We start from the raw sequence: 13,796 nt of genomic DNA, 5'->3' as shown, positions 1-13,796 counted from the left end.
TCCCATGCAGGGGACATGGGTTTGATTCCTGGTCCCAGAAGATCTCACAGGCCCTGGAGCACCAAAGCCCATGTGTCACAACTACTGGGCCACTGCTCTAGGGCCCTGCTCCAAACCCAGGGAAACCACCCCAGGGAGAAGCTGGAGCACTGAGTTGCCCTGCACTGCAAGAAGACCAAGATCTATGAAAAATAAGTAAATTAATCTGTGAAAAGAGAGAGAGAGAGAAGTTTTAATATTGTGGTAATTTCAGGTAAAGAGCAAAGGGGCTTGGCCATGAATATACCTGTGCTCATCCTTCCGCACACTTCCCTCCCATCCTGGCTGCCACACAAAATTCAGCAGAGTTCCATGTGCTCTACAGTAGTTCCCCAACTGTATATTCATGAGGAATAAAATACCCCACTAAGACATCATGGATGAACAGGAAGTCTCCAAATTCAACACTTTTCATATACAAGAACAATACTTGTATGATACTAATTGTCCATGAGGATCAAAAATGAAAATAGCCAGGAAAGTTTAGGAAAAAAAGTTTAATGAGATGGCATTAGATTTAAACACGCTTTCAAATACATCAATAAGCCAAAATAATAAAAATGTGTCATAGTGGTAAATGAATTCCCAAACAGTTTAGTATCTGTGAATTAAAATACTGACACTCAAACCATACAAGTCATAACATAATACAATTTGAGTGTATGGTAAACACATGATTCACTTGTAACCTAGAGCAGGAGGAAGGGGCTGGGGCAGAAACCTGTAGAAATTCATACATGGCCTGAAAACTCAGGGCACTGGGTCAAAAGAGGCTGGTTTTAAGGAAAACCTAATTCAGGTGGAGGGGTTACACATTTTTAATTTCGAGATTTTGATCAGTGAGAAAATCTCATGGACAGTTCACGGGATGCACACACACATGGAAATGCTGCTGCCCACGTGCCGGCCCCACTTCCAAGGTAAGGAAGGGCCAGCTCCTCGCCTCAGAGAAAAGGGCCAGAGAAATCAGGGCCTGACAGCTTTCTTTAAGGCAAGTCTCCCACTTCCAGTCAATCAGATCTTCCCTCCCCAGCTCACTGCCTAGTCCTGAGGGACAAGGTCACAGAGAAGGGGCTCACACAGCCCTGGAGCCCCTCACACGTCTGACAGGCAGAGGGTGAGGAGAGCAAGCCTTTCCAGTTCAGGGAGCTCAGTCTAGTCCAGGGAGCCCCACAGCCCAGTCAGCTCAGGGTTTATTCCACGAGGCGTCATTGCCTTGACTTTCTCTCGGGGTGAACATGGGGTGGATGGAAAGGCTAGAAATTACAGCTCAAGATGCCTTCTTTCCAAAAGGTCCCACTTTGTATGAAGAGGGAGGGAAAGAAGGAAGGCAATGAAAAAGCACGGAGAGACGAGCCCATGGACTTTTGCTGAAAGTTCTGTCTCTTCAGGTTGTGAACTAAACTCAGTTGGAATCCGAGTCAGAGGAGTCCCCTGAGGACGATGAGCTGGAGCCATGGTCCTCCGGCTCAGAATCTCCGTCTTCATCCTCACTGCTGGGGGCTGAGGAGCGGCTGCCTTCCTCCTCTTCCTCGTTTTCCTCTGATCTCCCTGAGGCAGGAGAATGTTCTCCAGTCGTGTCTGATGATGCTAACTCTGCAGCCTGAAGCCCCAGGTCCTCTCTAAGCCTTCCTTGCAGATTCCCTGATGATGGGGACTGCAGATCCATCCTTCTAATCTTGGGGTTCGGGCCCCCCGTCACGCTCATGTTCCTACGCTTAGCACAGGTCGCCTCTCTGTAAGCAGCATATTCTTCAGGAGACAGAGTCCTGAGCCAGAGATCAAGGTCCACCTTGTATTGCGTCTGCAGTCCCTGTGCCTGCTTCTTATAAAGCTCCTTCTGGTCCTGGGGGACCCGCTGCCAGCGTCTACTGATCTCCACCATGCGCTCCCTCGGGGGCACCACTTTCAGCTCCCTGCTCGACCAGAGATCCTGGTGGAACTTGTGATAGCCATTCATCGGGGGCTTCTTGGGCTCTCCGTGGAATTTCCACTGTATGGGTAAACTCTTTTCTGGGGGAGACTTCACTTTTTGAACATTCTCCTGAAACTTCTCCGGCCCTTTCATTTCACTTATTTGGGGGACATCAGATTTCTCAGGGTTTGGGACTAGATCAGGGTGCTGTGCTCTGAACAGAGCTATTTTTTCCCTAATATCCTTTTTCTCTTTCTCAAGATCCTGACTGTGTCTCACCCTCAGCTGCTCAGGCACCTTCCTGTGTTCCTCAGACGGAACCCTGGTCAGCTCCTGGTTGCTTATCTTGGGGTGTTTTTGGATGTACTGGGGTCGCATCACTTGGGAAATGTGCCGGTAAGCTGTCAGGGACTTCTGGAACAAATAAGCATGTTTCTTGTGTTTCCTGGTGTTTTCTTGTGTTTTCTGTGTTTTCTTGTGTTTTTTGGAAGGATTGCTAACATTTTCCTTAGCTGCCAGGACTAATTCTTTCAGCGTGCGAAACTTTCTCACCTTATGGGAAACCTCTAACCATTTGAGTTTGCACATTTCCCCAGAAAAATCTTTAAAAGCTACTTTTTCCCAGTCCATCACTGACTGGGTTGATTTGAACGTGTGCCCATCACTGGATGGAATGCTTTTCTCCATACTTTCCAGTAACCGCACAATGTCTTCCTTGGACCAGTCATCTTGGCGTTTAGGCATCGCCATTTCTAGGTCTTTGGGACACTTATGTGATCCCAGCAGTTCAGACACCTCAGCAGAATCTTCAGCTGCTTCACTCTCAAGATTCAGCAGGTGAGTTATTTCTGAAGTCCTGCAGTGTGTGCGATCCTCTGTTTCTGTGGAGAAAGAAGAGGAAAGTTACTCTCCTATGTGACACAAGAGAGAAGCACAGACCACTTGGGATATGTCCCTTCTGTCATTTCATTTACCCCCAAGAATGTAAATGAAAACCAGCCCAACCTCTGAGTTGAGAGTCCTGTTGAGCATTATGAAGCTTCTTTTCACAATTAAAAATCCTCAGGCCTGATCCCAGCTTGCCTTCCAGCTTCATCACAGTGGGTTTTACATAGAAATGAACAAGAGCCTGGGGACTCACTCAAGGGACAAAGGATGAGAGAAAAGGAAGGGAAGTTAAAAATAAAAATGCCCGACAAGCAAGAGGGCTTTAAAATAGCAATGAGATACCACAGCACATGGACGAGAATGGTCAAAATCCCAAAGAAGGACCAAGTACTGAGAGGGTGGAATATCAGGAAATTTGATTCATTTCCTAAGGCGATGAAAAACAGTACAAGCCTTCTGAAAGAGAATAAGGCAATTTGTTACTAAACTAAATATCCTCCTACCAAGTAAGTCAGGACTCATGCTCCTTTGTATTTGCCCAAATAGTTTGAAAACCTATATCCATAAAAAAGAAAAAAAGACCTGCAATGGGATGTTTATAGCCACTTTGGTCATAATCACAAAACTTGAAAACAACCATAATGAATGGATAAAGCAACTCTGGTACATTAAGACCACGAAATAGTACTCAGTTCTAAAAAGAAATGAGCAATCAAGCCAGTAAGAGACATGGGGTATTCTTTTATTCATATCTCTAAGTTAATGAATTTAAGCTGAAAAACATACATATTTCATGAGTCCAACTATAAGACATTTCAGGAAAAAGGAATATATGGAAAAAAAGAGAAATATATGAGGACAGTGAAATAAACCTTGCTTCCCAGCAGTTAGGAGGATGGGACTGATGAATAGGTGATCACAAATGACTTTCATCAGTCTAACACTTCTGGATATTATAAAGCTGGATACTTGTCACTGTGTATCAGTGAAAACTAACAGAATGCACAACACCAAGAGTGAGCATTTATGTGAAACCATAGACTTTGGGTGATAATGAAGTGTCAGTGGAGGTTCCTAAGTCATAATAAACACACCACTCTGAGACATAATGTGGTAACAGGGGAAAAAGGCCTGTTTATTCTGGGAGTGCAGGATGTAGACAGTAATTCTGTACTTTCTGCTCAATGTTACTGTGAATGCAATCTTCTCTAGAACACTAACACTCCTTAGGATTCTGAGCATAGCTCCCTCCTAAGAAAAGTCCAGATGGCCATAGACTGAATGTGCAGTTGAGAAGATAATTGATATAATTAATCTAAGAAAGCTGTAATAGATATAATTCATGTAAGAAACATGTCATAGAAGTGCAAAGGGAAGATGAAGAGAGAAGAAGGGTAAACATGTGTATATAAGGATTGAAAAAGAGTTTAAGTGGTCAATATTTCATTTCTGGGGAGGTCAATAGACATTATAATAAGGCATATTAAGTACAACTGTAAACAAGAAGACCCTTTCCTGTGACTCAGCTGGTAAAGGATCCGCCTGCAATGCGGAAGACCTGGGTTTGATCCCTGGGTTGTGAAGATCCCCTGGAGAAGGGAAAGGCTACCCACTCCAGTATTCTGGCCTAAAGAATTCCATCCACTGGATAGCCCATGTGGTCGCAAAGAGTCGGACATGACTGAGAGACTTTCACTTCACTACTTCACAATAAGCCAGGGACACTCTGTTTTAGCTGAGATATAAAGATGACAAAACATGTCTCATCAGAAGCTCATAGAAGTGAACAAATAGGAACACTGACCTGTGGAGGAGGCACAGGTACTTCAGGCGCTGGCAGGGGAAGCCCTTCTCTGCACGTGTCTCCTGCACTCACACAAGAAGAGTCTTCTTACCGCCTCTGACAGAGCAACCTGAGAAAAAATGACACATCACACACAGTGTATCACACGCAGTTATCTAGACTAAACAAAGGTAATTACATTCAGTGTTCTATTTTATTCTGTTAAAACTCAGTCCCTTCTATCTCTAATAAAAATGACTCTTAAGCATAACGTTAATCTTTGCTTAACTACAACTTTCAGTTCTGAGAACTCTAACAATTGAATTTTCTCTTCTCTTTGACAATGTCACTGTTCAATTTAAGTGACCTTAATGTAAGGGGAATCCATTTCTTTGATTAGCACATCAACATACTCCCAATCATATCAGATTTGCTCTACTATCAGAAAAGTTTTCCTGTTTGGAAACATACAAATTCCAGGTCACTATAAGATCAGTTCAGGGACTTCCTTGGAGGTTCAGGGGCTAAGACTCTGCGCTCCCAGTGGACAGGACCAGCATTTGGTCCTTGGTCAGGGAATTAGAGCCCACACTCCACAGCAAAGTGTTAACCTGCCAAGACACAGAGTTCCCGTGTGGGGACTAAGAGTTTGCATGTCCCATCTAAATGTCCCTCAAGGTACAAGAAAGATTGGTGCAGCCAAATTCATCAAATCCATCAATCAATTAACACACAGTTCCTTCTAATATTGTAGTTGTTTAATCCCTGAGACCTGTGTGACTCTTCTGCAGCCCTTGGACTGTAGCCCCACCGAGGCTCCTGTCATGGGATTTTCCAGGCAAGAGTACTGGAGTGGGTTGACGTTTCCTTCTCCAGGGGCCCTTGAGACCCACAGACTGAACCTGCGTCTCCTGCATTAGCAGGAAGTTTCTTACCCCTGAGCCACCAGGGAAGCCAGCCTTCTAATATATTGTGCTTCAAAATCAATGACTGAAGTCAACAAAAGCTTTCACTTCTATATCAGAGTGAGTGCAGAATTTCTTCTTCTTTCAGGTATTTGGTGTGTTAACAATGTTGTTTTGAGAGCCATCATCAGGTCTGGATTGCTATTGGTCAATATAAAGGCAGAAATCCTTACACATATTCTCCTTACAAATATATTACTCTTCATGTTCTACAACGCAGTTTCTCATTCAAATTTTAGGTATCATGCTAAATGGAAAAACTGTCTAGGACTTCCCATCAAGAAATTCATATTTTCCTTTTATATCATGGAATCCTAAGTTCATAGAATTACTCATGTTCACTCACAAATTCCAATGATTTGAAGGTAAGTCTATAGTTTCACAGTGAATTCTAAGTAATAACATAATTCTTATGAACTAGATTTTTTCATTTGCTTAAGAAATTCTTTAGCCTGCAACTGCTAAATTAAAATTATTCTTTTTAATTTTTGAGGGAAAGACATATGAATCCATCTACTCAGAACCATTTACTCACCAGAAAGTAGTAGATTTGGTCTCCTCAATGCTGGTATGAAAATCAGTCCCATCCAGTCAGGACTTCTGTGTTCTCTGGATGGGTCAGCAGCTGTAACTTTCAGAGCTGTCCACGGTCCAGCCACTCAGAACAACTCTGAACAGAAGAAACAGTGCATCTGAGATCCCACTATCAGGACCCTTGAGGCCCCTTCCTGATTAGATTACCACAGTCCCCTTGGATAAACCCAATCAGCACTGTTGCTGCTGCTGCTGCTAAGTCAGTCAGTCATGTCTGACTCTGTGAGACCCCATAGAGGGCAGCCCACCAGGCTCCCCCATCCCTGGGATTCTCCAGGCAAGAACACTGGAGTGGGTTGCCATTTCCTTCTTCAGTGCATGACAGTGAAAAGTGAAAGGGAAGTTGCTCAGTCATGTTCGACTCCTAGCGACCCCATGGACTGCAGCCTACCAGGCTCCTCTGTCCGTGGGATTTGCCAGGCAAGAGTACTCTCGTGGGTTGCCATTGCCTTCTCCGCCAATCAACACTAACCTCACTAAATCTCTCTCTAATCTCTATATGTTAATAGAATCCACAACTGAAATCCCAGTCCTCATCACTGATTTTATATTGAATACGCATTCCTCTCTGATTTTAAGGATCCTGCATTCTCCTTAAATTCCCTCCATATTTGATTTTAGTTTACTAAGACATTTGAATATGTATCCTTCCATGTTTTGATAATTTCTGCCCTTTATTCACAAGCTCTAGGGTTTAACAACATATCAAATTTACAGTGGTCATTAAAACCCCTTCAGTTCAATCCAAATTTATCTACTCTATATATTTTATCTATATAATAGCTAAAAATATGAATAATTATTGTAGATTAGTTTGGGAATTTGAGAAAAAGAGGCTCCAAATTCTGGCATCCAAGATTGATCTAATTCTGATTTTAGAGTGATTAAACAGAAACATAGCTTTTTAAAAAATACAGTTGCTTTGTTGAGAACAATTTGATTCAACCCAACATGGTCAAAAGTATATCTAGCTTGAAATGACTACTTATTAGACCAATAACAGATTTCATAACAGTCTTGAAATTGATTTCTTCTATTTCCTAAATTATGTATAAATATACTTTGAAACTAGTACTTGTGAAACATGTAAGATTAAGATATAATTTGGAAAACCTAAATCAGTGAGATATTTTGATACACAGCTTCAAAAAACGGGAAATAACTGGCATCATTGTGGGTATATACTTTTACTTATGGATGTGCACAGGCAAAGCTGAAATCATATATCCAAATATACACTGGATTGCTAAGCTTTTTGGAGGATTCATGGTAGTTAGTAGATGGGATTTGCTAAAAATAAATGTTTCATCTCTATACATTTAATTCATAGTTTTCAATGAACTGCTCTTAAAAAAGCACAGCGATTTTTATTACATGCATGACATTCACATAAACAGTTTGCAGAGGTCAGTAGTTCTAATTAGTTTTAATATAATATTTTATTATCATAAAAATTAAGGGAATCAATAAATGGTGCATAGTTTATAACACAAAATTAAGATTAAATATTAGCAGATTCACTATTAGAGAAAATAAAAAACTTCTAAAACGTTCAGGTTCCAAACAGGGAAAGGAGTACATGAAAGCTGTATTTTGCACCCTGATTATTTACCTTCTATGCAGAATACATCATGAGGAACGCTGTGCTAGATGAAGCACAAGCTGGAACCAAGATTGCCGGGAGAAATATCAATAACCTCAGATACCCAGGTGACACCACCCTTATGGCAGAAAGCAAAGAACTAAAGAGCCTCTTGATGAAAGTGAAAGAGGAGAGTAAAAAAGTTGGCTTAAACTCAACATTCAAAAAACAAAGATCATGGCATCTGGTCCCATCACTTCATGGCAAATAGATGGGGAAACAGTGACAGACTTTATTTTTCTAGGCTCCGAAATCACTGCTGATGGTGACTGCAGCCATGAAATTAAAAGACGCTTACTCCTTGGAAGAAAAGTAATGACTAACCTAGACAGCATATTAAAAAGTAGAGACACTACTTTGCCAACAAAGGTCCATCTAGTCAGAGTTCGTAGAATCACTCATGTTCATAGAATCACTCATGTTCATTCACAAATTCCAATGATTTGAAGGTAAGTCTATAGTTTCACAGTGAATTCTAAGTAATAACATAATTCTTATGAACTAGATTTTTCATTTGCTTAAGAAATTCTTAAGCCTGCAACTGCTAAATTAAAATTATTCTTTTTAATGTTTGAGGGAAAGACATATGAATCCATCTACTCAGAACCATTTACTCACCAGAAAGTTGTAGATTTGGTCTCCTCAATGCTGGTATGAAAATCAGTCCCATCCAGTCAGGAGTTCTGTGTTCTCTGGATGGGTCAACAGCTGTAACTTTCAGAGCTGTCCACTGTCCAGCCAACTCAGAACATCTCTGAACTGAAGAAACAGTGCATCTGAAATCGACTATCAGGACCCTTAAGGCCCCTTCCTGATTAGATTACCACAGTTCTCTTGGATAAACCCAATCAGCACTAACTTCACTAAATCTCTCTAATCTCTATATGTTAATAGAATCCACAACTGAAGTCCCAGTCCTCATCACTGATTTTATATTGAACACCCATTCCTCTCTGATTTTAAGGATCTTGTGTTCTCCTTAAATTCAATTTTTCTAGTAGTCATGTATGGATGTGAGAGTTGGACAGTGAAGAAAGCTGAGTGCCAAAGAATTGATGCTTTTGAGCTGTGGTGTAGGAGAAGACTCTTGAGAGTTCTTTTGATTGGAAGGAGATCCAACCAGCAGATGGACTTTACGATGTTTTGTATATATGCATTCAAATCCTTAAAAAGTATATTTGTCTTTGACCCAGTAATTCTAACCTTGATAAAACTTCAAAGGAATTCATTGGACAAAACCTCACAAATCTGAAACTTTGCTTTAACTATTTCTTTCTCTACTGCATGTAATCTATGTACAAAGCAAGGAAAAAATATTGAGGTTTTTACTTTCCCCAGAAAAATCTGAGACCTCTTGAATTTAGGACAACATTCTTCCCTTCTGTTCATGAAGTAGTGAGTTAATGCACCCACTGTGCTAGTTACTCAGTCGTGTCCGACCCTCTGTGACCGCATGGACTGTAGCCACCAGGCTTCTCGGTCTATGGGATTCTCCAGGCAAGAATACTGGAGTGGGTTGCCATCCCTTTCTCCAAAATGTGCCCCTTACCCTCTCCCAAATTATGTCCAAGTCCCAACAGCCAGTATCTCTGTAACTTTATTTTTAGAATAAAGTCTGTGCAGACATAATTGAGGCGAAGGTACCACGATGAGACCATCCAGGGTAGAGAGTGGACCCTAAATCTGCTGACTGGTGTCCTGATGAGAGAAAGCAGAGGGATGTTTTAGATGTACCAGAAAAGGTCTTGTAAGGAAGCAGAGATTCAAGTTCAAGGTCATAATTTGAGGATTGCCAGGAGCCACCTGGCACTGGAAGAGATAAAGACAAATTATTTTAGAGACTTTGAAAGGAGTATGGCCCTGCCAACACCTTGATTTCCAGCCTCCAGATCTGTCGGAGAATACACTGGTTTTAAGAAATCCCTTGTGGGGTTGGGTGTTGCGGAAGCCCTAAAAAACCGATATATATATATATATATATATATATATATATATATATAAAGTGACTTCCAGGGACAGTGGCGGGAGAAGGCAATTGAAACCCAGTCTAGTACTGTTGCCTGGAAAATCCCATGGATGGAGGAGCCTGGTAAGCGGCTATCCATGGGGTTGCTAAGAGTCAGACACGACTGAGTGACTTCCCTTTCACTTTTCAATGGAAACCCACTCCAATGTTCTTGCCTGGAAATCCCAGGGACAGGGGAGCTTGGTGGGCTGTCATCTATGGGGTCCCAAAGAGTTGGACATGACTGAGTGACTTAACAGTAGCAGGGACAATGGCTAGGCCTTCATTTTCTCAACTTTGAGGTCCTTCACCACTTCTTCAGTTCAGTTCAGTCGCTCAATAGTTTCTGACTTCTTGTGATCCCATGGACTGCAGGATGCCAGGCTTCTCTGTCCTTCACTAGCTTTTGGAGCTCACTCAAATTCATGTCCATTGAGTCTGGGATGCCATCCAACCATCTCATCCTCTGTCATTCCCTTTTCATCCTGTCTTCAATCTTTCCTGGAGTCAGAGTCTTAACTAATGAGTGACTTCTTCACATCAGTTGCCCAAAATATTGAAGCTTCAGTTACAGCACAAGTCCTTCCATTGAATATTCAGGATTGATTTCCGTTAGGATTGACTGATTTCATCTCCTCTCAGTGCAAGGGACTCTCAAGAGTCTTCTCCAACACCACAGTTCAAAAGCATCAATTCTTTGGCACTCAGCTTTGTTTATGGCCCAACTCTCACAACTGTACTTGACTAGTGGGAAAACCATAGCTTTGACTAGATGGACCTTTGTTGGCAAAGTAATGTCTCTGCTTTTTAATATGCTGTCCAGGTTGGTCATAACTTTTCTTCCAAGGAGCAAGCGTCTTTTAATTTCATGGCTGCGGTCACCATCTGCAGTAATTTTGGAGTCCAAGAAAATAAAATTGGTCACTGTTTCCATTATTTCCTTATATCTATGCCATGAAGTGATGTGGCCAGATGCCATGATCTTCATTTTCTGAATGTTGAGTTGTAAGCCAGCTTTTTCACTCTCCTCTTTCACTTTCATCAAGTCTCTTTAGTCCTTCTTTACTTTCTGCCATAAGGGTGGTGTCCTCTGCATATCTGAGGTTAGTATATTTCTCCAGGCAATCTTGATTCTGGCTTGTGTTTCATCCAGCCTGGCATTTCACTGATGTACTCTGCCTATAAGTTAAACAAGCAGGGTGACAATATAAGGCCTTGACATACTCCTTTCCCAATTTTGAACCAGCCTTCCATGTCCTTTTCTAATTGTTGCCTCTTGAACTGCATGCAGGTATCTCAGAAGACAGGTCAGGTGTTCTGGTATTCCCATCTCCTTAAGAATTTTCCACCATTTGCCGTGATCCACCCAGTCAAAGGCTTTAGTGCAGTCAATGAAGCAGAAGTAGATATTTTTCTGGAATTATCTTGCCTTTTCTATGATCCAATGGATGTGGCAATTTGATCTTTTGTTTCTCTGCCTTTTACAAATTCAGCTTGAACCTCCGGATGTTCTCGGTTCATGAAGCCTGGCTTGGAGAATTTTGAGCATTACTTTACTAGCCTGTGAGGTGAGTGCAATTTTTGTGGTAGTTTGAACATTTTTGGCATTGCCTTTATTTGGAATTGGAATGAAAAATCTTTTCCAGTCCTGTGGCCACTGCTGAGTTTTCCAAATTTGCTGGCATATTGAGACCAGCACTTTAGCAGCAGCATCTTTTAGGATTTGAAATAGCTCAGCTGGAATTCCATCACCTCCACTAGCTTTATTTGCGGTGATGCTTTCTAAGGCCCACTGACTATGCACTCCAGGATGTCTGGCTCTAGGTGAGTGATCACACCATCATGGCTATTAGAGTCACTAAGATCTTTTTTTGTATAGTTCTTCTGTGTATTCTTGCCAACTCCTCTTAATATCTTCTGCTTCTGTCAGGCCCATACCATTTCTGTGTTTTATTGTGCCCATCTTTGCATGAAATGTTCCCTTGATAGCTCTAATTTCCTGAAGATTTCTATTTTTTACCATTATGATTTTCCTCTATTTTTTTGCATTGATCACCTAGAAAGCCTTTCGTATCTCTCCTTGCTATACTTTGGAGCTCTGCATTCAGATGGATATATATTTGCTTTTTTTCTTTGCCTTTTGCTTCTCTTCTTTTCTCAGCTGTTTGTAAGAAGTGACCATATTCCTGTAGAACTATGGATGGAAGTTCATAACATTGTACAGGAGGCGGTGGTCAAAACCATCCCCAAGAAAACTATTTTTAGGCATTGGGTTAACTCCTATAATATGGATTAACCATTTTAGTATTCTCAGCAATATTCACTAATTATTACCCCCAGTTTATAAAGAGGATACTTGACATACTGTGGGTAAAATGTTACTTTTCTAAAAATCACATATGGAACAAATGTTTGATGCAGGGCTTCAAAATAGATATTACTGGAAGACAAAAATAAATTAGCTTTTCTATCCATGATTACCATTAAAGTTTCATTTTTAATTGAAGAAGTGAAGTGAAGTCTCTCAGTCGTGTCTGACTCTTTGTGACCCCATGGACAGTAGCCTACCAGGCTCTGCCGTCCATGAGATTTTCCAGGCAAGAATATTGGAGTGGGTTGCCATTTCCTTCTCCAGGGGATCTTCCCAACCCAGGGATCGAACCTGGGTCTCCTGCATTGCAGACAGACGCTTTACCATCTGAGCCACCAGGGAAGCCGTTTTTAACTGAACATAGCAAAAATTCATCATACCTGGATCAGAACTCACCTCAGTACTGTTACAGAGGTCTTCTCTCTAGTTCAGTAAGTAACTCTGTTAAATTCAGTTCAGAGTTTATGTGCTCACTTACTGGTGGCAAACACCTTCAAGTCTCCACAGTCCAATCAATTCCAAAGGCAACAGCTCTGGGCTCTGGAGAAGAATGAGCTTGGATCTTCGCTGGATGCCTTATATATCCTCTGAAGACCGGTCCACTTCCTCAAAGTGATAGGGTTATCAATCCTGTGCAAAGGTACAGTAGCACGAGCTAAGATTTGTCAAGAATTGTAAACACATCTAGATGCCAAGGATTGAAGTCAAACCTTCCGAAATTTACTTAATCCAATCACCATAATCCAATCTCAGGTAAAGAATCACAGGTTGAGTTCACACTTCCAATCCATGAAGTTTGGTTAATAAATGAACTCTTCGATTATAAATTTCATATCTCCATTTACAGAAGTTTATTATAGTCCTAATTGAAGCGACCCACTAGTTTTGGTTACCTGTCTGAATTTGCCTGAATTACTCCCTGGATATTCCTTCAGGAAGAGGAGTTCTTCACATTCCGTCTTTCAACCCGAACAGTCAAGCTCCCTAATAATACCACTTACTACTCTTGCCTTCTGCTGTTTGATGGATGTGTTCAACCCCTTCAGAACTAAAGCCTCTTAAATGTTATTCTTTTCATTCAGTTTTCTGTGAAATTCTTCCCTCCGAGGCTCGTTTTGGTTACACACTATTGTTTTGCTCTGGCTATAACTGCACACAGAATATCGGATGATGGTTATTCTCTAAGACTCTGTTCTTTTTAGTCATTCCCTGCATATCATCTCATACCCTTTGATTCTATTATTCAATATGTATCTATATTTGAAATACTGATGCTAGGCTGTGAAGTTAAGGATTATTGCATAATTGTACACTGCAGGATAGACTAAAAAAATCATAGACAATTTGTGAAAGAAATGTGATACTGTCTATGAAGTTTGGACAACTATCTTTTAAGATTTTCTTTATTTTGACTCTGCTTCCATGCTATTCCTCAAAACATTTTCATATTTAATCAAATACGGGTCATGGTGCTCCACTCAGAGAAAGATACTAGACGGGAAAATTTCTTTACTTATTTGTAATTTCTTTGATAACGCTAGAAGTTGATGTAAAATATTGTATTAGTCTCAGGTGTATAGCAAAGTGAATTATA

General features: G+C 41.1%; 1 protein-coding gene and 1 non-coding gene across 6 annotated transcripts; both read right to left on the bottom strand.

The window, feature by feature from the left end:
• Window positions 1-1,096: 1,096 nt before the first annotated feature.
• Window positions 1,097-12,872, bottom strand: LOC112585258 (upstream-binding factor 1-like protein 1). 5 transcript variants are annotated; one of them, XM_044943400.2, is made up of 5 exons: window positions 12,599-12,823; window positions 8,445-8,585; window positions 6,126-6,260; window positions 4,647-4,755; window positions 1,097-2,835 (listed from the first exon to the last, which is right to left on the bottom strand). In XM_044943400.2, exon 5 carries the CDS (start codon window positions 2,702-2,704, stop codon window positions 1,445-1,447), a length of 1,260 nt encoding a protein of 419 aa, XP_044799335.1. In that variant the 5' UTR covers window positions 2,705-2,835; window positions 4,647-4,755; window positions 6,126-6,260; window positions 8,445-8,585; window positions 12,599-12,823; the 3' UTR covers window positions 1,097-1,444. The 5 variants fall into 5 exon arrangements, 4 of the variants coding, with proteins under 4 accessions (XP_044799335.1, XP_044799334.1, XP_044799336.1 ...); XM_044943399.2 differs by lacking the exon at window positions 6,126-6,260 and having other exon boundaries at window positions 12,599-12,822; XM_044943401.2 differs by lacking the exon at window positions 8,445-8,585 and having other exon boundaries at window positions 12,599-12,821.
• Window positions 12,473-12,544, bottom strand: TRNAC-GCA. The gene has a single exon. It is a non-coding gene; the product is annotated as a tRNA-Cys (tRNA).
• Window positions 12,873-13,796: the final 924 nt, after the last annotated feature.

Source organism: Bubalus bubalis, chromosome 5 (assembly GCF_019923935.1).
Source record: "Bubalus bubalis isolate 160015118507 breed Murrah chromosome 5, NDDB_SH_1, whole genome shotgun sequence".
NCBI classification, from domain to species: Eukaryota; Metazoa; Chordata; class Mammalia; order Artiodactyla; family Bovidae; genus Bubalus; species Bubalus bubalis.
Note: the sequence above shows the minus strand (reverse complement) of the source record. Positions and strands in the feature narration are given on the sequence as shown.

Coding starts and splice junctions, on each gene's coding strand:
- LOC112585258 (XM_044943398.2), bottom strand. CDS start 8,496: ATGGGACTGATTTTCATACCAGCATTGAGGAGACCAAATCTACAACTT. Junction 2,836..8,444: donor ACCAAATCTACAACTTTCTG/GTGAGTAAATGG, acceptor CTTTCTCCACAG/AAACAGAGGATCGCACACAC.